Source organism: Ischnura elegans, chromosome X, assembly GCF_921293095.1.
Source record: "Ischnura elegans chromosome X, ioIscEleg1.1, whole genome shotgun sequence".
NCBI classification, from domain to species: Eukaryota; Metazoa; Arthropoda; class Insecta; order Odonata; family Coenagrionidae; genus Ischnura; species Ischnura elegans.
In genome coordinates, this window is record NC_060259.1 from 96,926,849 (window position 1) to 96,954,454 (window position 27,606).

General features: G+C 39.1%; 1 protein-coding gene across 1 annotated transcript in view; it reads left to right on the forward strand.

Moving 5' to 3' along the window:
- The window catches only part of LOC124171821 (FYVE, RhoGEF and PH domain-containing protein 4-like), a 112,268-nt gene that overhangs the window by 70,260 nt on the left and 14,402 nt on the right, over positions 1-27,606 (forward strand). Inside the window, exons 2-7 of the mRNA XM_046551162.1 lie at positions 19,678-20,318; positions 21,489-21,873; positions 22,475-22,643; positions 22,743-22,879; positions 23,240-23,378; positions 26,633-26,838. Coding sequence (XP_046407118.1) covers positions 19,720-20,318; positions 21,489-21,873; positions 22,475-22,643; positions 22,743-22,879; positions 23,240-23,378; positions 26,633-26,838 — 1,635 coding nt within the window. The 5' untranslated portion in view covers positions 19,678-19,719. The remainder of the gene's footprint in view (positions 1-19,677; positions 20,319-21,488; positions 21,874-22,474; positions 22,644-22,742; positions 22,880-23,239; positions 23,379-26,632; positions 26,839-27,606) is intronic.

The window sequence follows — 27,606 nt, forward strand, 5'->3', positions numbered from 1 at the left end:
TATATAATATGTTCGGCTGAATCGGATGCTCAATCCAGAGGTTGACCGCCCGCTCACTTACTCATGCCGATGGTTAGTTCGGAAAGGCGAGGGTAGAGCTCACCTCAGCCTTAGACTCAGACGTATGGGTATGAGCACGTGCTATAGTAATGGGCGGGGAGTTCATTTTCTTGGGCCGTGCTCCTTTTTGTACCGCCAAATCCTTGGTTGGGATATCCAACGGCTTCATATAGGAGGATTTAAACGCGATGATCCTCGGCTCTACAGTGTGGGCCACTACGTTCCCAAATCCAGTCTTCACCGACCACTCGCACAAATGCGTCCAATGTATTTATTCATATATTTTCTATCACGTCGTATTTTCTTTTTATTATCTATTTGATACCAAAATTCTGTCCTCTTTTTCTGCACCCTCTTATCAGTTCACCGCCTATAATCGGAGAGGTTTATCTTCTTCTCTCCGTCACAAAAAATGTTTCACCCAGTGATATTATCTATCGATTCTGGTTGAGTACCTTATTTCTTTGGGCAGTGAGTCGTATCCTTTGTCAACCCCTTAGTTTTCTCGCTGGGTGCTGTAGTCTTCGACAGTTTTCACACCTGGGGTATGCAGTGTTATGTAGTTGTATCATGTCGTTGTATGTATACAGATTTATTAAATCTGGAATGTTGCATCTCGCAAAATGAGAGTCCATTCGGCAATATGAGGAGAAAATTTAAAGGAGTTCCCAATGTTCCTCAGTTTTTCAATAGGGTAGTTTCCTTCATCAAAGAAAACGAAATGCATTTATTGCGATTCCATACCCACCATTAGCGTATTCATAATATACAAATTATTTGGTTTTAGAAATCCCACTTTTGGAAGAATGGCAATGGTCAATTTTAACCACGTTTGAAAAAGGCAAGATTGGCGCCCATGCGATGCCACTCCACGTGACGTCACAGGGACCTAGTTTCTATACGAGTAGATAGGACTTTTACATCGTCTGGGATTACCAATGCATGCATGAGGCACAGAGCTCAGGGAAACGTCTCTTAATAATCACCTATTAAAACTGCCTTTGGTAGGAAAGTTTCCTTCGTTTTATAGGGTAATAATTATACTTATTTAAGCCAAGCGCTACCTGCTAGCAGGGTACTCTGCAACCTGCTAGCTGCCTGCATCGCAGAAAAACACGTACCCTCGCCCCAAGGTCACCTCACACGGCGACAGCGGGAACCAGAATGGCGTTACGCGGGGTTTTCCTAGCATTCATACTTAGCCGTCGCGTTTTTGCGCGCTTGAAAATTTTCACTTTTCATTTAATCGCGAAAAATAGATATTTTCATTTAAAAATCTTAAAGCGTGAAATACGTACTCCAGGAGTAATAATCTTTCGATTTAGGCAATAAAAAATAATAGGAAACCACCCTATTGTCGTTGCATGAATAAATATAGGTCGTCGTGGGAAATTAGTTCGCACGCAGTGTTTAACCCCGCTGCGACCCTTTTCTCTTATCACCTTGTTATTCGTATCAATTTGCATACAAACGTATTCGTGTCCAAGAAAAGAAATTTTGGACTGGAATCAATTGCTATATCTTGAGATTTATGTCTCCCTTGCTTTATGTGGGTCAGGCATGCCCAGCTATTCAGGCTTAGGAGTCTCATTCTTATTTGCGTGGTGGACGACCGTTAATCGACGCTCCTTAAAATCCCTTCAACCCACAGCACAGCATTGTATCGCCTTGCACCCACGATTCGTTTCCGAAATCCACGTAAACCAAATTGCTCTGTGGTGGCTCTCCTTCTTTTGAAAAATCCAGAGTAAACTTGGCTGCGAAACTCTTGGCACTTGACGAGATTGCATGTTACCCCATGATTGCAGATTAGAGAATACCAGAAATTTGAAGTACCACAAATCGCTGGGGTTCGAGAAATAATCATGAATTAATGAGAATTTCGCGCTAACGGTATTATGGAAATTTCTGAAAACGACTATTGAAACGCGTTCATGTGAGAACGGCCGAGAAATGACATTTTAAAGTGACTAAATGAACTTAAATAATAAAATAATATACTTCACTAAATATAGAAAAGTATAAGAATATTATTTAATTTTTCTTCCCGCGAGATTCTGATTGCTGTTACTAAATCGGAGAGTGAAACTCGTAGTCTCCGATTTCTTTTTTGTATTGTCTACAGTTTTGTGGAATAGCTCCTAATGCCCTTTGACTCACAGTGCGGCGGTAATGGTGGAATCTCATGCGCATAGATGACAAGGAGCGGAGCATAACCGTACAGTTTTATGTCCTTTGCCTTCTTCATTTTCTGTTCCGTCTTTTGAAGTTGCTCAATAACATATGTGCTCCTATACCGGACCGTTTACTCTAATGTCGTAGGGATGTACAATAAACATCGTCGAAGACTAATAAAATAGATAGTTAATGTAGTTTATTACTTACTGTGGTATGCTTTTAGTTTAAATAAATTGCTATCGCAAAATAAATGGGTTAACGTTATTTTTTACTTTTTCCCTGCAAAAAAATACAAGGCTGTGTAAAAAACATGCCATTACTCTTTTATGGCCCACAAAGTACTCCACATAATCTTCCATTGCATCGGTCATTGTTGCCGTCTCTTTTCTAAGACCATGATGCTTTCCATGCTTTAAAGTATTTCTCGTTATTTTACCTTATTAATTCCCTATTTTCCACTCCTGTTGAATTCATAATATCTGCTATAAATATAAAAATGATGTACATGGGGGTGGCCTCGGGGCATTCATCGTAAAATAAAATTGGTTTAGAAGTTATGGTATTGATTACTATTTGTTTTGTGGTATTGTTTTCGCCTGCTTTGAACACAAATCTTCTTGAACTTTCTGAAATTCTAAGTGTATATGCACTCGCGGCTGTTAAATTAGTGTAATCATTTTTCTAATGTTGCTGGAACGTAATAAGAATAAGTTTGGTGGTTATAAACCACGTATTCCTCCTCCGGCTATTCAGTGTAGGGACCTTCTGGAGAGATCTTTTTTATTTAGCTGCGGGACTCTGCCTTTTGAAATGGGATTGTCAAATGCAGGGCTCTCCCTTTGTTGTCATCCTTCAAATCCCTTTCACAGCTGGATCAACAGCAGCTGGCGGGAAGGAGTCAAGGAAGGTTGCGCAGTATAGGCGTGAAATGATACAGTAGAGCTGACATCATCTTAGTCTTAGGTATGAATTGAAGGCCCACTAAAAATTGTCGAGACTATGGGAACTTGTTTTAACATTTCTGTCTTGAAATTTCCCTCTTTTTTCCGGATAAAATCTCTTTATAGTTCTCTTATTTTCCGCTTTTATAACCGATGAAAATCTTATTCTTGCGATAAGCTCGCGTAAATTTTCATTTTCTGCCTATTTAGCAGCTAGAAGATCTCAGATTTTAAATACGGAAAAAGCTTGAGTGATCCCTTATTGAAGAAGATATTAAATAAATAATTTTTTGTCTGCTTTGTTGCCGCTTCGAAAACATATCGCAGGAAATGGTGCGAGCATTATTTATTCTGAAAGGAAACCTACATATTTTCATTCCCTATGCTGTTACGCAACAAGACTATTACACCATTAGAGTCAAAGTGTATTATTCATAATTGTTATTATATTGAATATTAAAAAAAGACCTCCACTAAGTGATTTCGGCTTAATTACTCCGCCAATACTTCAACCTGTCTCGTTTAGTAGATTAGTTTTCAGCCTCGATTCTCTGCGCAAACCAATTATGCACGAGTTTCTACGTCGTGGGATACCAAAATTAGTGTTCGAAAGATGAGTAAGGCACATATCCCTCTGTATCGGTTCCACTTGTTTCCTCAAATGCTACACCTCCTTGAAACCCAATTGCCCAATTTATCGTGCTTGGCTTTGCTGTTACTTTGATTATGACTGCTTGCGATGTTCAATAGCTTTGTTAGAGATATAAGCGACAAAGTACTTCAACGTAATATATCGTGTGCTCAGTGGAAGGGAACTGGTTGGGGTTGTAGCATCTTCCTCCGAGGGCCCAGATACACTAAAGGTATTTAATTAAAAGTGTGTTGTACTTGAGTATCTCGAATCAAACACTCAATAGTGAATGAGGAACTATTTAACCTGGGAATGTCCAGGCTAGGTGAAGGGAGAGTTTGGGCAATATTTAGGCTACCCTTAGGAATAAAATTATGCTCACGCTATTTTCTGTAATATTGCTTCGATATGTCTCTTGGGTAGATAAAAGGGCCCTTAGGAAACTTTGTAGCGAATAGGGCCTCATATTCATATATATTCATTCAGAACAGCAGCATTGGAGTGACTGTTTCTGGATTCTTTGAAAGCAGCAAACAAATAATGTCGGATTGAAGGAGTTCTGGCTCCCACGACACCTATCTTTTGCAGCCAACCGTTGTAATTCCTCTATTCTCCAGAAAAATCCTTCCATAAGGAGTATTTTCTCCCCTCAATGGATACATGAAGACAACATAATGATTACGCTTTTTCCGCGAACTAATATGACATTTGCCTGGACGAATATTGAGGAAGTGGGGGGGGGGGGGGGACAAAGCGTCGAACAATATGTTTTTATTCATTACCTGCGCGTGCAGCTCCTATTTAAATGAGTAATATGGATCCCGAATATTATTCATAAAGATGATTTTACGTTGTGTATTTTAATGATTTTTAAATCATGGCATGGGTTTCAATTGTGTCACGTTCAAGCGATGAAAGTGCCAGTAGTTTCTATAATTTTTACTGAAAATAACAAACTTTTTGAAACATTGACCGTAAGTTAAACGATACTAGGCTGAAATTTGCAGATCACTCATCCATCCTGGAAAATACACTTTATTACTCCTGTGTTCTTACGATGTTAGAAAGGCTCTGACTATTCCAATAAAATGGTGTGAACACATGTGGAGTTATGGGATAAAATTTATTTAACATACCGTATCATTATGAACGCAGTTTTTATGAGAAAAAGTGATTTTATTACTTTCATCATGTGCCATTAATATGGTATATCAATTATATGGTATATCAATAATTAATATCAATGCTTCGTGACTCCAGTCTTGATGACGTAATTTCATATCGCTACGCTTACAGCAGTTTTGATAGCTTAATTTGAATATCTTTTCCGGGCCCATGCAGAATATCTACATTAGAACCTATATTTTTTTCAAATTTAAATTGAAAATATCAATCTCATTTTTTCACGGGAATGCTGGAGCGAATATTCCTTAAATGAGGCTTGGAGTGTCTGATAACCTCTTCCTGAATTTATCTTGTGGATAGAGTATACACTTGGGGATGATAAATCTCTATATTTTCTCTCAATTGATAGCTTATCGATTCGATAAGATCTCTCGATAGGTCTCTTTGCTGTGACAGCTCATAGCCCTTTACCTCAAATAAAACTTGGTGTCCTTGCTTATCAACTCAGTGAATGGGAGCAATCAAACAATGTTATCACCAGTGAACATTTTTATGCGCCGCGATGGCTCACGCAAGCAACCGTCTTCTGATGAAAGTCTTTTGGCCTTTTGTAAAGAAACCGTCGGCTTAAGTGAACTATTCGAAGTCGATTAGACAGCGTTTTTTCTTGAGTACTTACGCAGTAAAATCAATTGCAAGTATGCCATTATGGGTGCGATTCATAGACGGCACTTTAGCCGGGCTAAAGTCTGCTTTCTCCGTTTCATAAATGCCACTTTATAAGAAAAATGGCCGAATCGTCACTTTACCGTTAAGTGTCCAACAGGAGCTCACTTTAGGGCTAAAGTGTCCTTTACGGATGAATAAATATGGCCGCAGTGGCTGTTGTTGAAGTTGAAATATGGAGATATTTGGGTTAAGGAAATTAATAGGAATTAATTTTTTGGTGAGAGCACAGCAGCAGACAGGCACGTTTCAAGAAATAACCAGATACGAAATATGTCTCTTTTTGCTGAAAATATATCGAGTCAGTATTGATGGAGATGATCCATTACAATTCTGCTGTTGAACTCTATCGGTCGTTATACTACCTAGGAAATTTTTATGATTACTACAGCATAGTAAGTGGTTGAACAGGTTGGCATAATTTATGTGGATTTTGAATGCAAGCTAATTATAATAAGTTCTTAGGTTATTTATGTGTTTATATTCTAGAATTTCCCTTTAAAGATTCTTGAAATGATAGCGAAATTCTGTTTATATTGGCGTCAATGGTCTTAGTACAGCAAAATGCTAGTTTCTATACGTTGCAATGAATTTTAAGCGTTTTCATTCCATAATTGCTAATGTCCTCTTTCCACAAGCCTTATATCACGTTTAACATTTTCCTGTTTCTGTCATTTTGAAACTAGAGAGTTTTTGTTTCGTTTTTTGACTACGCATTTGAATGTTTGCAATGATGATATAGGATCTCGTCACGAAAGGCAGCAATTAATAAGTAAAACAACTTTCATTCATAGTCATACTTGCTGACCCGGCGAACTTCGCACCGCCTAACAATCAATGAACTTACAGTTTAGTTACACCATTTATAAATCAAGAGCGGCTGTATCATTTTTAATCGTATTTGATTTATTATAATAAAATTAGGATACAAATTCAATAAAACTACGTAAGTGAGTATCAAAATTGCTTGTCAGGAATACATTTTCTTTGTTGAATCTACATAGGGTGGATCGGAGCACGTTTACGCGGATTTTTGTCGATGAATTTTCTTACGTTTTAACTTAAGAAATTTTGGTCATTGTGGTTTTATAAAGCAGTTAATGAAATAAAAATTGTACGCATTCAGTTGTTGGATATTTGTGTAATTAACCGTAAAAATATGTTTTTATGTCTAAATCTGTTCACGGGGCAGGTTAATGCAACGCTGGACCGACGCTGGTCTGATGCTCAAAATCGTGTAAGAAAAGCCCCTATGAAGCAGCATTCGTATCAAATGACTTTAGGCGCGCCAGTTATAGTATCTCTGTTTGGAAAAAATGCACTGCGTAAACGTGCTGCATGCGTAAATGCACTACGGTGTGCCCTACACATTCGGGTTTAATGTATTGCGTCAAGCACCTTCTGATAAACAACAGTATTTGTTTTTTTTATAGGCGCAAGATAAAGCGGATGAAGCTAAATAAATATAGCGAAGCGAAGCAGTGACGCAGCGAGGGGGTTTTTGGGAGATAAACCCCCCCCCCCAAGAGCTCAGAGAATATTTTTATAAAACATTTTATTACTAATATTAGGGGGACGGATGAGTCACAAACGAAACGTATTTAACTATTCACACAGCCGCAAAACCCACCATTTGAACCATTTATCTTAAAAAATGTTTGGGGAAAGGGCCCCCACACCTCTCGCTTACCTTGGCGGGTTTTCTATATCCTACAGACCCGCTAGTATTAGCTGCGCCTAAAATCGCCCTATCCTTAATTCCTAGCTGCGCCCTTGAAGCGAAGGAATAAATACAGCGGATGGTTTACCGACTCGTAAACATACCACATATTGTTTACCATGAGAAAATCATGGGTTTTCACTGACACATGAGAACAAACATCACAAAAACTGAGAGACTGACCATGCGATTTGTTAATCGTTATCACGAATGCAACAGGAATTGGAAATTGAATACGTTTAAGCTCAAAAGGGCATATAAGTTGGGATCATGGAATCTTCGGAATGAGAACTTCCTCATCTTTGAATTTCCCTTTGAGTATTGTCGCGTGAATCACATTCATTATCAGTTTTTTAAATCACCAAACGCGTTCCGTTGGATAGTTTTGGTTGGTTACAATTGCTAGGCTGGGCTTACAATTAGCTCGAATTAAGTTTTTAAAATACAATTTCAATGTTTTGACTATATTTAGTAATTAAAATGTTATATTGTTACGAAGTTCGATTATTAAATTTGCAAAGACAAAACAAATAATTTAATTTGTAATTTTGATCGACTTATCGGTTGTTGTTGTGTTACTAACTCCTAAAAACATATCCCTAAGAAAATGATGAATAATTTGTGTGAAGTATTCCTATTTTTTAAATGTTCTATATGTTATCCGGGGCTGAGGCGAATCCAAAGAACCTAATATTATTCAAATCGGTGCAGCCGTTCTCGAGTTATAAGTGTTCTAACTAACACGATTTTCGAATTTTTTTTATATACATAGATTATCTGCAACAATGCAATATTTTCTCGAAGGGGTAGGATTGTTATGTAATTTTCTTTACACAGCATCACAGAGTTCATTTACTACAAAATTCGTGAATGGATACTTGGTGTTAGGTATTCACATATGTAGAGGCATCGTTTTGAGTAGACAGAGATATTTATTGAATAAATCATTCTCACATTCAACATGTTTCATTGCGTGGTCATGCTTTTATTCGTTTCAATAATATAGGTATTCTTGAGTGTCCATTTCTCCAGTATATACAGCCACGTACGTCAACATCTCAAGAATTAAAATATTGGTTAGCACAAAAGAATTCAATACACATCCATACCTCTTTCAAAATATGCATCGACCTGAGACAACCACTGATTGGTGAATCTTTAAATTAATTGGTACAGTTTCAAGTTAACGCGAGAGAATTTCACCATTTCACCCACCTTTAATGAAAGTATTCCATCAAACTTCAGCTAACATGTAGTCCAAACAACCGTATGTAGTTAAACGTACAAGATGATCATAAAATGACGTGAAAATATCAGCATTTGAATCTTTACTTCTTTGGAAACATTTAAGAGCATTTTCAATGCACGAAGCCAATTAAAAGTGAGAGCTCACTTTTAATTGGCTATTTTATTCAGCCAACTCAATCATTAACGCGCAATAAAGTTAGAGGGGAAAAGCTTTCAATGACGCAGTATTCATTTACATTTGCACACAAAGTGAGATAACGAGAAAATGCATCTTTGTTAAAAATCTTTGCTCTATACAACAGGGAAACACATTCCCCAAAATCCTGTTTACAACTTCGCAATTAATATCGTGTGTCAACTTTTTATTCACTTTCTCGCAGAGTTCATTGCCAACACTCAAAATTTCAATACCGGATCGAGACGTTAGCAGCTCAAGTGCCACTTTACAAAGTGAGATCCTTGGGACGACTTTGAAACGAACTTTAGCTTAAGTCTCACTTTACCGTTAAGAGAGACTTTGTAAAGTGAGCAATTTCAGTGTCGTCTATGAATCGAACCCTAAGAGAAATGAATTTATAAGATTTTTTATTTATTGATAATGGCATCTTTTACAGTTTTGAATGGATGAAAAAGGCTTGCGAAGTCGGAGCGGAGAAATTGTGAATAACACTTTTAGACTTAATGGCGTAGTAGTCCTGTAGCGTAACAATAGGGGAAAATGAAAAATATTTGGTTGCCTTATAGAATAAATCATGCTCTCACGATTCCCCGCGATATCTTTCCGAAATATCTATAAAGCAGACAAAAGCGGGCTTGGGAAAGTATTTTAGCGGATGAATTCAGAATCGTCGCAACGTTGTGAAACTATCTGAATTCATAGAATGGATTCAAGCACGTTGCATGTGCCGTTGATTCGCCCTCCTTGCCAAGTTTCAATCCTGAGAGTGTCCGGATAAAACGTGAAAAATCACCCATGAAATATGTGAATGTGCGTGTCGTGATTTGATGGAGCGATTTAGACGCCGCTGAGCTCGGTGTAGATGCGAACACAATGAGATCTCGATCAGTGCGAGCCGATGATAGGCATCTCCCAAAACCATTCTCATTGCTTCGTAAATCCCCGAGGGCTCAACGAAAAATGAACGTCGCCAAGTGCTCTTTTTCAAGACTCAGTATTCTCCTCACGTTTGGAAAGGCTGGGTTCCTCTGAAAGGGATAGGAGACAGACAAGAGATCCACTTGTAATTCGACAAAATTCGACACAGAGGCCCAGTCACGAATGACGCCCGCGAGAGACAGCTGAGTGATCGGTTACTATGAAGCATGCGTCGTTATCTTCGACGTGTGGTCGACTTACAGAAGAGCGGAACATTTTTATAAACTTTTTCCTATCTGAAGTTCATGATGATGAACTCCAGTGTTGATACACATATGTTTAGCGTGCTGTGAAGTTAATTGAGGCTTATCATGTGGGCATGACTTGGCTCACCAATGAGATGGAATTTTCTCCTGCGGATGTTTCTCCATACACCAAATGTAAGTCTTAAGAATGACATGCGGATACTCCTTTGAAAACGTTTATTAGTACTGCATGAAACAAGTGACTTCGTACGCAGTCACGGGACCGGAGGAAATTTATATACACCAAGTATGAAGTTCACCATGTAAAAATATGTAGCTCAACCAGGAATCGAACGCGAATCTCCCGCTAAATTAAATCGAGGTTCGAATCCCAATTAAGCTAAACATATTTCCTGGGAGATTCGAGTTAGAATCCCGGTAAAGCCAAATATTTTTTCCATGGCGAACTTCATCCTTGGTGTTTATTAGTACGTAAAACTGTTGCTTGGAGGCAATGCGAGCCGCGCACAAGAAAATGGGGTCGTTCACCCAGACCCGAAATAGTAATTTAATTAGACAATTCGGTAGATGGATGAGAAAGAATAGTTACAATAAAAATTATTCTTCCTCACTCAGCTATTTTCTCATAACTTTCAAATGAAAAAATACAAAGGTTGCCGCCCATTTTTCTTAAGCTAATGACGTCATTTAAGTTGTGGTTCCTTGAGTTGTTCAGAAAGACCCAATCATTGACTGACAGAATCGCTTATAAACTTAATGACAACGACGCAGATGAGGCAGATGCGCGAGGGCGAGAAGTAGCGGAGAAGCGGTGAGCTGCTCGGCAAGAGTCAGTGAGTCAGTCGCCAACTATTCTGCTTCATTCGCCAGTTTTTGTCATTTTCTCACATGTAATTTCCCTATCTACGTCGCACGCTTAAGTTGCGGCATACCAAGCGCACACTTTTTAAAACGTATGATTCTGCAACCCCAATTAAGTTCCTATGTGGTGATACGCGGGATCCTCAATAGTTTCCCTCCGCACGATTCAAGAAGTTACTGCTGTGAAAATTCCCCGAATGCGGCTACGAGGAGAGCGAATTCCAATGTACGCGGTTTCCAAATATACGATTCCATTCGTCGAATGCAGTATTTCCTCATTGCTAAGTTACGGTGGGAGAATTAACGGAAACTTGGGTGAAAGATCGGGGGAAAATACATCGTACCTTGAATGGACACAATACTTCCTTGACATTATCGCCCCTCGGTATCATTGAAGAACGTTACCACCACGCTAAGGGAAGGTTCCCTGAAAAAGAGGATGGCGAACCATAAGGGGTAGATGCGATTTTAAGCAATTGATTATGTTTTTCATAATAACGTACTTGGATGTGAGCAAGCGGTGAGGAAGGACAAAGGGGTTAGAAGTTTTCGGTTAATTAATACATTCCAGTATGAGTGGTACACAAGGCATCTTGCGGGTTGGGAGCCACGGCGTTCACCAGTTGCTCTACCCAGAATCGGTATTTACCGTCGGAATGTATGCATCACGCATGGCGCTTTAATCGTGCGTGGAGGATGCAGCCAAAACCTGTTCGTTGGGCCGGAATCCCAGGAATCACTTCTCTTGACGGAAACTGCAGATGCTCGCGCATGAGCTCACCGGTTGCCACGACATGCCTTCGTGCATGTTGCGATGTAGACGGTCATATTTGTTCCATAAATTAATTTTTAAATCCACGAATTGATTCTAGTTTTCTACAATCTTGTCTCGTGGACAAGTATTCTGGTTCACATTTTTTTGTATTCGTGAGCATTAAAAATTAGTCCGAGGGTACGTTTAAACTTAGTATTATAAAATTTTAGTGCACTGTCTTGAAGCCACTTATGTCGCTCAAAAAGTATGCCTTTTTAAACTTAGGAGCTTGAAGTTTTTTTATAAATTAGCATGAAAGTAGAAGCAGGAAAAATTCTGGTTGAAAATCATATCTGAGCTGAGTTCTGTATTCCAATGTCAATTAACCAAGTATCAATAAACCTCCGTTTTTCCTTGTATATTTCGTGGGCTATTCATGGGAACGCAAAAATCCTCCAAATCCAAATTTTTCCTCGCCGTGTGGGAGAAATTGACGTCACCATCTTTCGTTTCAGACCAGCCTTTAGGGGCTCGGCAAAATAGATGTATATGATACATTTTAAATTCAAATTTAGTCCGTAGTTGTGGTCCTCCTTCGAATCCCGTGAGGCCATTCACTCTTAACTATCGTCTGCCGTGGGCTGAGCCTCATAACCGAGTGGGAATTAGTGGGAACCAGTTCTCTTGTATACAAATTGCTCGAGAGAGTGGACGAGTTTCCAGACGGCAGGGAGTAACCTTGACCGGAGGCCGATGGGACAATGAATTGAAATCGTGAGTCTTCTTCATTGAGCGAACCAATTTTGGCATTTTTCGATCCACCCGACGCTCCTTTTTCCTGGAGTCCAGAGAGAGATCCATCGAGTGAAAGGCTCGCATGTCTGAGCGTATTCTCTAAGGCCCCCTGAGTGTGACGCTATTCGCCCGTGAAAAGGTTGAGGTCAGGCTGGGTGAACGATCTTTTGACCTCTCTTGCACTGCGGCGGGCTTATAAACCACGCGGGGTCTTCTTACGGGATCCATTAATTTCATAGAGGATAAATAAGGTACTCTCAGGTTGCTGCAGGAGTATAGGTGCCTGATTGTAATTTCAAAGGACTTTAAGCGTTACCTAGTTATAAAATTTCCAGTCGCAAGACAAATCCTTACTGAGGTCCATAAAGTATGACTGAGACCCTGATTAGGGTTTGTTCTTTGGTTTGAATATTTTTAAGGGCCTTTTATTTTTCAAAATCATACAGCATGCTCGTTATTTCGCATTTTTTGGCTCTTTCTCTAAAATATCCGTTTGAAAATAACCATCCCGTATAAGTGAAGCCCATTTGGACGGTGATTACCTTATGCACAGTTTGAATTTGTAAGGATAATGTGTTAATGTAAGTTTTATCGCATTGCTGCTATTAATAAGTTATACCCATTTGACTATTGGGTAATTAAATCACAGGCCCATATTTAATTTTTTTAATGGCTAACGTGATCGAATATTTCGGGCTAGAATGGATTAATGGAGGGAGAAGAAAGGATTTTTACCTCTCACTGAGGTTTTTTGAATAAAGTGGATATTATTTGTGGACGCTTCAGGATTAATATTACTAGTAAGTATTTATAATCGGCGAGTGATAAATTTAAAAAAAATTGCTAGCAGGAATGGAAGTGTGATCCCCTTCTTTGGTGATGGTTTTTTATAATATCAATTTTAAAAATATTTTTATTTCACGAGCTTCAGCCCTTTTACCACATTGCAAATGAAATGTATTGCAAAATTGTCCAATATTCATCAATAGATGTCCTTAATATAGAATTCATATTAAAAATAATAATACAAATAGGTATGGGTACTTGAAACGAAGTCAAATACATGGAAGAAAAATGAAACACACTTTATTATTTAAATTGCTTAAAGTAAAATATTTTATTAAAGGTTTCATACGCTGAAATTTGCACTATAAATACCAAGTGTACTCAGTTATGCATCAAGTATACTTTGGTATCGAACCTCGACGATTGATGGAAACAATTAAAATTCATATGATACGATTCATCAATCCTGATTATGGTTCCGGAAGATCCGCTCTCTGCATTAGCCGTGCGGGTGTGAGGAGAGAAACATGCCAGAAATTGAGCCCCGTAGGATGACCACAAGGATTGTGGTGGCGCCGAAGACACCTGTCGGGATCCAATAAAGGATCAATATCAAGGATCCAGTTCATGTCAAAATACCGCGAGACAAGTGGCTCAGAAAAATGCTTTCACTCCCCATGTAACGTGCGATTGCTGGGATAAGGTGTCTGTTGCACTCAGGGCCGGAACTAGGGGTTTTGTGAGGGGGCAAAGATCAGTTTGCCGCCTCCCCTCCCCTCATCCCCCCTCTCTTCCTCTCTCTCCCCCTACCATTACAATATGATTTATCCACAAGCTAATTTTTTGAGACGCAGTAGTTGAAATTACACACCTTATGTTTGCTACTAAGAAGTTTTATTAATATTGCTGTATAAAACGTATAAGATAATAATTATTGCTACATAATTGTATTAGAAAAATTAAATTACATTTTTAAATTAACTTCGCAGATAATACATCCTACTTCCGGACCTCGTTGAACTGTACGTGGAAGGTGGCCCCGCGGCAATGTCGTGAATAGGGGGAATTTCCCCAAATCATTCGGCACCGCTGTCTATTGACTCCGCCTGCCTCGCTTTATTCCCATGACGAACCATTTCCGATCGATATAGTGACTCCTATAGCACACCTGTCTTCTGGTCCAATCGCATGGAAAGATACCATTTTTATGCAAGTTTTACTTTAATGACTGCTTTGGTGTTGGGGGTGACAAGAGGCGGCGGCGTTTTGGGTCGATGATCCCGCTTTCGTTTACGATTGAGCCCTAGAAACCTAGGATTTCAAGTGAAAAACACTTTATTTGTGATATTAATGTCTGAAAAGCTTCAGCACCAGCGGAAAAATTATTATTTTTCCGGTGTAGGCTAGGCAAACATAAATTCGACCTGTTTAGACGTATGTGCGTTCTAAATCGGCATTATGCTATCAATGTGATATTTCACTTGATCATGCCTGAGATGACTCTTTACTTCCTTATAATAATGCTCTTAGCACTGAGTTGACAAAATAATTAGTATTATTGCCGTGAAGAATGGGTTTAACTCTCTCGAAGAGAATATTTTTCTTTTAATTTGATAATTATTTCCTATTCCTCCCATCTGAAATCCTTAATGAAAATGCCTGGCATTGTAATCCTATTTATTTCGGCTGCGGAATTTACTTACGCTGCGTAAAACGAAGGAGAGGATTGAATGATGTGATAGTCTGTTTACCTATTGCCATTTTTGAAGGAAACTATAGAGGATAATGCGTTGTGTAATTGATATAGCATGAGAGAATGTGGTTTCCAATGTTGCTGTGTACGACGAAAAAGAGAGTGATTCGCGTGCAGGGTTTGTGTGGTCTTAATGAGAGATTTAGTGAAGGTTGAGTTATCAAAATGATAAATGATGGAAGATGAAACGACGAAAAAATGGAGGTTAAGCCGAGAAAGGCCAAGGTTAAATGTGGTGGAAGAACCTGTTATGTGGGAGTAGATACTGGGAGGAATCGTTATGTTAAGAGGCAATAATTGCAGCGATTTGCATTTCGCGATTATATTGCGAAGGATGGGACACCGAAATTCATTCCCTTGAAATTAATTTTAAGATTTTATTTAATCTGAATTGATTCAGGTTTATTAAAAAAACTTTTTGCTTGTGTAATGTTGTTATAGGACACGCCCTGATTATGTCCCTAGCTAGTAACAGTTTTAGCTGTTTTTTGATTGAAGATAATTTGGTATTTATTTTGTCCGATTTAGAAAAATAGATTGCAATTACACAAATAGATTTAGATTAGTATGGTAGTTGGGGATCATGGCTTGGCGTCTCACTTCATGGAAGGACTACTTTACTTACTCTGTCTCTCCGCTAAGCATGTAATTAAGTACCTACTCACGACGTCTACTCACCTGCCATTGTGGTGAATCATATCCTGGCGGTTTGCTGGCTACGCAGTTCTAAGAAAATGGATCGAGGATGATATCATTAGATAAGCAAAATATTTTTGCTGGCGAGTCACATTTTGGAGGGAAAAGTTGCTGGAAGCAAAGTTCTTTCGATATCATCGTACGTGAATGCTGCGTCCTACGGGGCGATTTAGTAAAAATGCACTCGTAACATCCCCAGTTCAAATTCTGAGACTGCGTTATCGCAAGTGTTGACGCATCTACCCTGCTGAATGCTTAAATCGTGTAAATAAACCTCGAGAGAAACCTCGCGTTGCTGTATCTCTGCTGTTGACGGGAGATGCCTAACGATACACAGCGTTATATCCCATTCAGAGGACTTTTGCTTCATGTTGCATGCGAGTAGAATAAGGATTCTGGAAGAGAATTGTCAGCCTCTGCTGATGTCTAATCCCTGGTTGTTGGGATAGATGCCAGTACGAGATGTGGGCGCCTTTGCGTCGCCGAGTCGGCTGAATAAAGATTCTGATTCTCCTATATAATCAGTTCTAGAATGCAAACGAGGTGTATAATTTTTTAGGAAATGGCACTATGCCATTCTCAAAGCTTTTACAATGACAAAGTGTCGAAACCTGGGTCGGACGATTAAAAAGAACATACAATTTTAGTGTATCTGTGATCATATTACCTGTTATACATTTCCGCAAAATATCGCCAGCTACCCTAAAGTTGGTCATATAATTTTATCTTTGCACCTCTAAATTCTTGGATATTTTATCGTTAGTGACCGATGCGCGCTGTAGAGACTATCGGTACGTACGCTGTCGCTCGCCGTCCTCATCAAATTTTTACTGTCGTTGAAAACATCTACCCAGTTCTTACGCTGCCTCTAATATTCCCTTCCTGGAAATCTTGTCATTTTTCCTGAAACACTGACCTTCATTTTTCCGTTCCCTTCCGTGGCGGTTTCCCCCCTTAAAACCCCAATGTCAACAGCCTTTTCTGACTCCAATTTCCTGTGGTTTCCTTGTGTTTTATTCTCTTTCATGTGTCGGAATTTCAATTTTTACGGTAATATCTCTAGCCTTCCCGATCGTCGTTAGCATTTCTTCTTCTTTCCCATTATTTTATCCACATTCATCTCCTCCATTTCGACATTTTTATAAATTTCGTAGGAATTGCTTATCTTCTGCAATATTATTTCGCAAGCCCTGCTCGCATGTGCGTATTGCGAGATACGAGAGTGATTCGATAAGGTGCGAGGTGATTACTCCTCTAGGGCCAACGGTCATTTGAGAGCACTAAGAGCCAATGGAGTTCACTTACGGTTGCCAACTTTATTTGGAAATCAATGGGAGACTAGAGAGTCGAAAAACGTTCATAGATTCAAGGCCGCCGCCAGCGGAAGGGGGTTCTAGGGTTTCAGCCCCCCTCTTTCCCCAATAATGCACGGGTGAGCTCTCACTTCAAAATGACCTTTGCACTTCATCCCACACCCACGGCAAAATTTCCTAAAAATTGCCTTGCATGCTTCTTTCTTTCCAAAGTCACAAAGAGATAACCTTTTAATGTGTCTTCTCTTTGAAAATTTGACATTTTTACATGAAATAAACTCATAAATGCAGCTTGTGACCTCCCGACACGGAACCGGGCCAGGCGCGATGCGTGACCTCGGACCTCACCTCAAACAGAAATTACGTGGGTTGTGGGGCGCGGGACGAGGGGGCCGTATTCTGTATCTCCAAACCGATCGGTGCGGCACCGATTCGTCGGGTGGGACGTCACACCGACTCGTCGTGCGATTCTTTATTCACCCGATCGGTGCGGCGCCGATCGTCGGTAGCCGTACCGACACCAAAAAGGTACGGCCACCGACTAGTGGGTTTCATGTGCGCATTGTACGTTTTATTTAGTTTTCACCTCATCACCGAGTAAATAATGAGGTTTTCCGCAATTTTATCTCTTTCTCCCCCATCGAATAGGCCACTATAATTCACTGTGTCATCATCTATTGATTACCTTGACATAAATATAAGTTATTGGTTAATAAACATGAGGTTTGCCACCATATTATGACTTTCTCTCATTTATGTTATCACTTTCACTCGCTTAGAATAGGATTTATTTCACTTTATCATCATTTATTTACTCCCTTGACATAAAAAAGATATTTTTGATAAACTATTATTTCACTCAATCATCATTTGGCGTTTCTCTCGACAAAACAATAACATATTTTTATTTAAATATGAAGTTTGCCGCTATGTTATCAATTTCTCTCATTTTAATAGGCAACTATATTTCATTTTATCGTCAGCCATTGATTCCCTTGACGATAAAAGAAGATACTTGTTAATAAGTATGAGGTTTGCCGCAATATTATCATTTTCTCTCGCTTAGAATGCGCAACTTACATGTATTTCACCCAATCACTATTTATTTACTTCCTCGTCATTACATTTCTTGTAATTACACCCAGCTCCATATTTTTATAAAAATTTCTTTACTTGCTCCTCTAATATAACATTTACATTTGCTTTTGAATCCTACGTTCACATTCCATGGTATGTGATTTTCGTCTCCTACGGTGTCTGTGGGCGTCCCAAAATCTCCGGGTGGTCCCCACCCGGGAATTTCGGGACGATGCCGTGAAAGCCTGGACACTGAAGGCTCTTTCTGCTTTCGCTCGTGCTCCGCTGATTCTCTCCGTCACCGTTGTGACCGATAGTCTGCGTTCCGGGATGGACCTTTTTTGCATCCCTCGCTCCGGCTGCCTCCGCTGCGTTGTCTCCAGCGTCTTCCTCGCTTCCCGTGTGTGGTCGCCTTGGGCAAGATTTGACCGCTGTCTGCTCACTTGCGATGATTGCACAATAATGTCCCCCCAGGCCTCACATCACCTGGCCTATATGTACCCAAATCACAAAAAAACTTACAAACAAAAAATTCGACTAACCCGAAAAAAGAAAGAGGTCGCTTCTCCTCGCTGTGCATCGCGGGTTGGCAATTCTGAATGGGATATGAACGCGCGACAAAGAATAGGAAGGCCGTGATGAGGACAGATCATCACTATTTAATTATTTTGCAATACAATTGTTTAATATAACAATTTAATATGTTTTTTTCACTCTTATTTCTTTTTTTTGTTTTGTCTTACACAATTTTTAATTTCGTAACAATTTCTCAACGGTGCATTCAAGTATTGACAGTAAAATGCATTTTGAAAGACCTGTGATTAAAGGAGGTTCAGATATAGGATAGGCTCATAGGCGAGTAATTTGGTGAGGCAGTGCGTATGTAGTTGGGATGCTTGGATCATTGTCCCATATGTCTGTAATTAGTGTACTACCTGTGCCCTTCAGCCAGGACTTATATTTCTTGCAAAGTTGGGAAAAATCATAGATTGTTGGGAGGTTGTGAGCTTTTCGGACATGATTTATATTGAATAACTTGCTAATATTAGGGAGGAGACGGATAGATTTATTTTGGAAAGACTATTTTTTTACGGAAGGTTCTGTTTTTAGCAAAGATTTCGCATGCGTACAGCAACACCGGCCAGATGATGCACTTGTGTATTCTGATGCGGGAACTGTGGGAAAGAGAGCTGGTTGGGATGGAAAGGCAAGAGATTGCTTGACGAGCAGTTATTGCTTTGGAAAGGCAATATTTCAGATGGGGTTGATACGTCAATTTGCCAGCTAGAATGACGCCGAGGAATTTGTGTGTTGTATCTCTTGTTATCTTCTTCTTGTTGATGTCTTGAGATGTTTGTGGAATGAATTTTTTGCGTTGTGAAAAGTGTACGTGCGTGCTTTTTGTTGCGTTGATTTGTATCTTCCATGTTTGTGTCCATTTGTGTAGGCGTTTTAAAAAGTGTTTAATTTATTTATGTTAGTGTCTCCCGTGCATGATGTGGGTGCAATAGCCGTGTCGTCTGCGTACATGTAAATTGTGGTGTGTTTGGCATGTCGTTGACGAAGGCCTTCGGTGACACAGAATTGTCGATTGTGAAGGTAGGAAATAAGAAAATGGAGTTCACGACGTACGTCTTATGGTGTGTTTCAGGTCCAGGCCCGCTTAAATGACCACGTGGCCGGCGAGAGAGCGATGGAGCGGGAGAAGGTGCGCCTGGGGCCCTCGGGCAAGGCCGAGGGCTTCGGGCCGCCGCCCTTCGCCGCCGACTTGGTGCACCGCGTGAGCGACGAGCAGACGCGGCGCTTCCTTCACATGTGGAGCAAAGTGAACGCGGGCGCGGGCCCCAACAGCTTCGAGCGCTTCTCCACGCTGTTCGAGGGCTCCATCTTCCCCATCCGCTCCTCCTCCATGGGCTTCCAGGAGGGCGACTTCCACCAGGAGTTCGTGCGGAGCCACTCGTCCAGCTGTGGATTCAGCGAGCAGACCGTCTCGGTGGAGTCGTCGTCGTCCTCCACGGAGGGCAGTCGGGTCCTCGGCGAGCCCGGCGTCGTGCTGCGGCCCAAGGCATCGCCGGCGGCCGAGGTCTTCCCAGCGGCGAGCCGCGGGCCGCGCGACGCCCCCGGAGAGCCGCACTCCTTCCCGAGGCTGGCGAGTTTTGGCGGCTTCCCCCGCTTCAACCCGTTCCTCGTGTCACCGCCGTCCAGCGTGCGGGGCTGCGCGGAGAACAAGATCCAAATGCAGTCGTGCAGGAGTTCGGTGGAATACTTCGGCAGTGTTGTGAACACTTATAGGTATAACCTTCCCTCTACCTTTCACCCCTTCCCGGTGGCAAGAGTGCAAAGTGTGTGATGGAATCGATTTTCCTCGGCAAACAGCCGACTGTGGTGAATTGAGACTGGGTGCATGCTAAGGAAATGCCTGGGGGTCCGGACCCCCTCCTCCCCCGAAATTAAAAACACAATTATTTTCCTGCATAAAAGAAAAGAAAGTATTTAAAATCATTATTTACAAAATATTTCTTTATCAAATGAAGTTTTTTCGATTGTGAAAAGTGATAAAATTAGTTTAAAACACATTACCCTGTTTTTCAAAAATTTTCCCCCTGGTTTTGGACCCCCCCAAACGAAATTCCTGGCTTCGCCTCTGTCTCCACCATTCCTTCCATACCCTTTCCTCATGGTGCAAATGACCTCAGCTGTTGGTCGCCTCCTCCAAATACCATGCCATACTGCACTTCAATACCTACTACATCAGAGAGGGAGTCCAAGCCCCAACCTGCCCCCTCTGAGACTAGATATTAGTGCTATCTCTGGTTTAGGAGTTGCACAAAGTCATTTTTGTAGGTCGATAAAAACTCCAAATATATTATTAGTGGCTCTGTTGCAGCATGCATTGCTAGGATATGGGTTGTTTTCTATTTAGAGGGCACTATCTTACACTACATGACAACATGGATCCTTTCTTTTTATTCATTTATTCACCATTATATTTGCTTTCATTTTGTCACAGAGAGTTAATGTATTATTGGTCGGAATGCCAATGTATGCTATAAAATTTCAATATTCTCCTTGAGTTAAGTATGTGGCAGTTAATTCAGTATAGTTGTGACTTATTTTATGATTTAAGACTCAAAATATTTTCCCCCAAGTGTGTAATACTGGTTATGCATTGCAACATTTATTGAGTTTTTAAAATCAGGAATGGAGCGTGGAATTTTTATATGTGAAAATCACGTTGCCGCTTTTTGGCATGTTCAGGTAAAATGGTGTTTCAAAATTCTCTGCATATTCCTACAGATTCTCAAATGGTTAAACTAGTCAAACAATTAATTTTTTTTAATTTAGGAAAGTTTTAAGTCTAAATATATAGGTAGTGTGTATGGAAAAGATTCTTTCAGAAAGTGAAGTGGAAGTTGGTTGAATCTATTTGGTATTTAATTGAGATTGGGATTTTTCCTAAAGGTTTAGTGCTGAGCAAGTGACACAATGCTACCAGGACACAGGGTTTGATGTCTCAGAATCTGAGAGTGAGGATGAGGAAGACGATGCCGAAAGGAGCATCTCCAAGGGTAGGACAGACCCGGACACTATCAGTCCAGTGCACCAAGCTGAGCTGAGGCATGCCTTAGTTCCCTCTCTGCCTCGGCCGATTAGCTGTGCACCATCCGAAACCGATGATGCAAGCATCACTTGGGATGGGCAGAATGAAGGGAGTGAGTCAAGGAACTATCCCCTGGCCCTCATGCCTCCTGAGTCTGATGCTCGAAAGGATCGTCCTTACAAGATAGCTAATGAGCTATTAACTACTGAAAGGAGTTATGTGGATGTACTGCATATTATTGATCAGGTATGTTTCCTTATTCATGTTTGATGCTCTGGTTAATTTATTGGCATAGCATTCGGTTCTTTATTTGTAGTATAAATATATATGTATCATGTAACCTTTGGCAGTGAAGGGGAAATTGAAACATGTTATCTCAAAAGAAACAAGCCATTCACGATCATTGTTTTTGCTATGGTGTTAAAGTCATACTATCTCAGGATCTTCTCCTCCTATTCCATTGAAATACATCCTCATTGTTACTGCAACTTCAGAAGTTTCACATTTGCATAAGCTAGGAAATGTAGTCCAGTCTTTCATTCTAATTTTGCCCTGATTCATCAAAAACGTTTATTATTATTTCTTATTGTCTGTAATTTGTTGAAATATCTTTTTCTAAAATAACTGTAGAACTCATTAACATTTCACTAATCAGAAGCAAGTGTGCGCATGCAATATTGAGACATCATCCACACTGGCACTTTAAAGGGCCAAAAGGAGAAAGAACCTGATAAAATAATATCTTTTAGCAATATTGAGTATTTTTATACCGCTTGAAAATGCCACGTTTGCATGAATATGAATTAGTTGTGGTGATCTTAGTATTGAATATCTTTTATATTTTCAGGTATTTCATTTTCGTGTTGATCAAGAAAACAGAGCTCATCCCATGTTCTCGCAAGAAATGATTCCTCAAATATTTTCTAACATAAAATCCATCTATCAGTTCCATCATGATTTTCTTCTACCTCAGTTGGAAGAGAGAATGAAAAATTGGGATCATGAGAAAAGGATAGGTAAAAAGAGTGCTATTTTTAAAATGAGTTAAATGAGTTAGAACTTCTTTTCCTTTCATAGACTAAGGCGGATACTTAATGAAGTTTTACTTTCCATAGGAGATATCATGAAGAACTTTGCTCCATTCCTTAAAATGTATTCTGAGTATGTGAAAAATTTTGACAATGCCATGAACCTGATGGGCATTTTGGCTGCAAAACACCAAAGGTTTGCTGCTATTATGGATGAAATACATGTAAGTTATTAAAAAAATTATGGTAAAAAATCAATAAATCATTTGACTTAGCAGATCAACATTTCTTAAATTTGATAACTCCAGATGGTTTGTGCGTTTCTACTGTTATAGTTAAACTTTTTGGGCTGTAGTCAATTTCCTTGTCATAATGTTTATTTTGTGATTGAGTAATTAATTTATTGTATATACCAATTTGGTGGTCTTTTCAGTGAAGGACTTGTCTGACTTAACTCGGCCCATCTTTATATTATTTATTTTTCCAACTTAAATACCTCATTCACATTAGACTTTATTTTTATGCACTTTATTTTTATGGCACCATTACTTTAAGACTAATTCATTACATTCAAAATTTTCCAGCAAACGCCAGAGTGTGGAAACCTAACTCTTTCTCATCACATGCTGAGTCCAATTCAAAGGGTGCCAAGGTACGAAATGCTACTCAAAGATTACCTAAAGAAGTTGCCTGAAGATTCATCGGACATAACGGACACTGAAAGTGAGTTCACTGGGGTTCAATGGACGTGTCTCCTTTTTAGCTTCTACAGGCATCCCCCGAGTTACGTATGTCTCGACTTACGTAAATCCGTACTTACGTAAGCGATAACCGTATTTCAAATGATTACGTTAATTTTCGAATGCGAGCGCGAAGAAGTATATATTCGCTTGTACAACCTATGGTAGAAAAAATATCGAATAGTTATAGAGTTTTTTACGTGCTAAAAATAACAAAGTGACCCATTTTTGTCATTCCTCGAACGAAATTTCGTTAATTTCTGTAGAAAAATCGCTTATAAATCCCAAGTCAATAATCAACGTGAAAATTTGCAGTTCTAGCGATGGATGTGGTGGCGTATGTGGTTGCGCTCATTCCTGTACGATACAACTTGTTATACAGCAATCTCTGAAGCGCCAACGCAAAGGTTCGACTTACGTAAATTTCGACTTACGCATAGTCTGCCGGAACGCATCTCTTACGTAACTCGGGGGATGCCTGTATTGCTGTGACCACATTGTGCTCCATGTTTTAGTCATGGCCCTTATATACTGGTTGCTAATCTCCGCTTGGGAGTGTTGCCTCGACGGATGCTTTTACCCCTCAAACGCCTCCCCTCAAACACAACTCTGGGCACAGTCGCGCTGCCACTAGGGGAAATATGGAACTAACTGTGCTGTCGGCGGCGGTATATGCTTTCGACAGTGCAGTTAATTCCATATTTCACCTAGTGGCAGCGCGACTGTGCCCAAAGTTGTGTTTGAGGGGTAAAAGCGTCCGTCAAGGCAACACTCCAGAGCCAGAATATGTCGGGAGATAAGCAACCAGTATATAAGAATCATGGTTTTACTAACCATGTGTTTCCTTTTATTCAGTTTAGCTTTGAGGGAAATAAGTTCATCAAATTGATGGTGAATTTTGGAAATTTTTGTCATAAACTACATATATCTCCCTCTTTTGGATTTCCTTTTCAATCCTCATTAGAAATCACTCATTAATAACAAAGTGTCTTTTATTCCTAACACTCATTGGTAATTCTAGAATCAAGCCGTATATGTAATGCCATTCTAGAAAATTTTGAAATACATAATAAGTTTTTTTGGAATCAATTACATCACCCTAATAATAACTGTTCATCCGCAGTCCATGTAGGTTTTTTTTTTCAGTTGTTATAATTAAGGTGATTTCATTCCCAGCTAGCACATAGCTCGTTGTCTGAGGATATTTGATGGCATTCCTCACCTATTCTTCCCTAAAATCTTACCCTTGCCTTATATAAGCCCCTTAGCTTATGATATGCTGCTTATCAATTTTTTCCGTAAGAAAACAATAAGAAATGGATAACTCTCTTACTTTGTGCTATCTGGGTTGCAATTAAATACTAATAGTATTTATAAATATATTTTGTGTAAACCATTCAATTTGGACTCAATTTTGTGAACTGATCCCAGAAACTCAAATGTTAGAGCCCTAAACATTTGAAGAGATTGAGGCATCCATTAATTAGGTGGTTGCTGCTCACGGTTGAATATGCTCATCCTGCCGTTTTGGCAGGCTTAGCAGTGAGTGGGTTAAAGAAAGTGTTGTTATTCGTAAATATTTTAATCGTTGAAAGTTTTTAACATGGTATGTACACATAGAATTTCATTGTGAGTAAGAATCTTATAATTAGAAATAAAATTATTTCAAATACGATTTTGATTCAGCCTCATCAGAAATAATAAGTTCATCCCATTTAGATTTATAGTATAGCTTTTTACTGTGAACTTCACCTATCAAAGTGTGTGCTAAATATGGCTTTGTTGGTCTTAGTGCATGATTTTGTTGGTGAGAAATCCATTCATCTTACCTACTGTGAGAGTAAAGATTCACTCATAGAACTCTCATGGAGGAAAGTGTTTTTATGCTGATGCAAAAAATTTTAATTTTCATGACATAGATTAATTTATGTTAGTAAAATTATTTTAAAGACATTTATAATATATAAACATTTTAATCACCATGGATAAATTTTGGAAAATTTTTATGAACAGTATCCTGACAAAAATCTTGAGTTGTAAGAGACTTTGGTCTGGTTTAGAGAGGATATTTTGTTGAATTCCTTTTGAAAAATTAAGTTACTGGTGAAGGTTTTGTACAACATTTAAAATCCCTGTTTCTATCATACTTTGAAAATATTTTGGTTTGCCAAAAAAATTTCTTAAGAGGTTTCAGATACCATCAATATAATCCTTTCTGAATCAACTGTCAGCAAAAAACCTCTAGCAAGCCTCTTAACAACCTCTTTGGAGGTATTCAAGGCCCTCTTTCAAATCTATAATTGCATGACTATTGAAAAACTTCCTTAAATCCTATTCAAACCTCCTTATAGCATAAGAGAAATCATGATCGCATTAATGGGTTGCCTGTAGCATTTGAAATGTAGTGATTGAGGTTTCTCACTAGCTCTGAAAGCCTCTTCAAAGTTCATGTTTTCCAATGAAACATGTTGCAGTTTACCTCTTGAACGAGATAACCTTGTGTTCTCTTCCTCAGGAGAAGTGAAAGGGAAAATGTTAATGTATAAGGGGAAATCTCAGAATGTAGACAGTGGTTGGAAATTTGGGATGTGGTATTTGATTGTAGATATAAAGTGGTTGTCATTGGTCATTTGGACTTCACAAAATACTGTATTGATTATTTCAAATGCCTTTATAAACTCTTTTAATTTGCATTGTTGCATAATTTTTATGCATTTAAGGATAGTTTGAGAGATGAAATTTTAAAATATCTGTTATATAACTCATTAAAAATTGATTTTAATGACCAGGAATATATTGTAAAATATGTACTCCTTGTGTATATTTTTGTTGTAGGATATTGTTGTATCATAACTTGGTCAATGTACATGTATCAGCAGTTATTTTTCAATGCAGTTGGTGTAATGTGTGGTTTTTTCCCAGCGAACAATGGCAGTGAAGATTTCTTGAGTTTCATACTAAGGTAAGATCCTCTGAATGTATCTCCTGCTGACGTTTTGGTGTGCAACTCATTTTCTAGGGATCATAGGATTCCTGAATCCCTGCAGACAATGGAGGAGTTGCACATTGAAACATTGGAAGGAGATATGGGGGATTTTATATGGTGTGGATCCCGAGAAATCTTCTCTGCCAATGCAGTTGGTGCTTGCTGATTTTTGTAATGAAGTGAATATATCCTTGACCATGATGTATCATAATTTGTCTCTTCAAAAGTTTATTCTACTTTTGCTATTACAGAAGCATTGCATTTAGTGTCTACTGCAGCTAACCATGCTAATGAAGCCATGAAAAAGATTGATAAATTCAAGCAGCTACTTGATATTCAGGAGAGCATAAGTGGGGTAGTTGACCTCGTAAGCCCTACACGAGAGCTCATCAAGGAGGGGAAGATTGTAAAAATATCAGCTCGTAGTGGTGATCATCAAGAGAGATATCTATTCCTGGCAAGTTGATTGAATATTTCTTCAGTTGCTTATTTTATGCAATAGATTAGTATTTTTTGTCTATCCCTATGATACGAAAGGCTGGATATTTTTATGTGAATTTTTTTCAGTGTTATCTATTCTTTTAATGATTTTGCAAATCTGCTATTTGAAACTTGGCAATGGAGCTACATATAAGTAGACCTATCATTTAATTTTATCTACAGTGAGATATTGGAGTAGGTAAGAAAAACTTGGCACCAATTGCCACATAAAATTCGCAGTACAGGCTAGCCTTTCACACGCCACCCTTTTTCTTAATAAATGATGCAAAATTTCATATGCATTCTTCATCACATTTACATCATCCTTTTTCTGTTAATTTTATACTGTTAGAATCTTGCAATAATTCACAGAATTCAGTTTTGATCAGAGAATCTAACCATAGTGAAGTATCTTGTGTCATAATTGTTTTGCTTTGTAGCACCAAAGGTGTTAACCTAGACTTCATGTTTCACTCAAGATCAGAGTGACTTTAATATTCATTTGTTCAACCACATAGTGAAGCCACAAGGACATATCATAATGATAAATGTGACATGTATTATAATCCTTTATGAATCTTAATCATTTCTGTGTGGGTAATGAGTTTAATGGTTTTGTGAGGCAGGGTACGTTTTCTGGAACACAAAGGAAAAAAAATCAACTGATACCAGCTACTTTGAATGACTTGTTATTGCTTTAGTTCATCTTTTATCCAACTTGTATGTAACGTGGCTGTGACACACC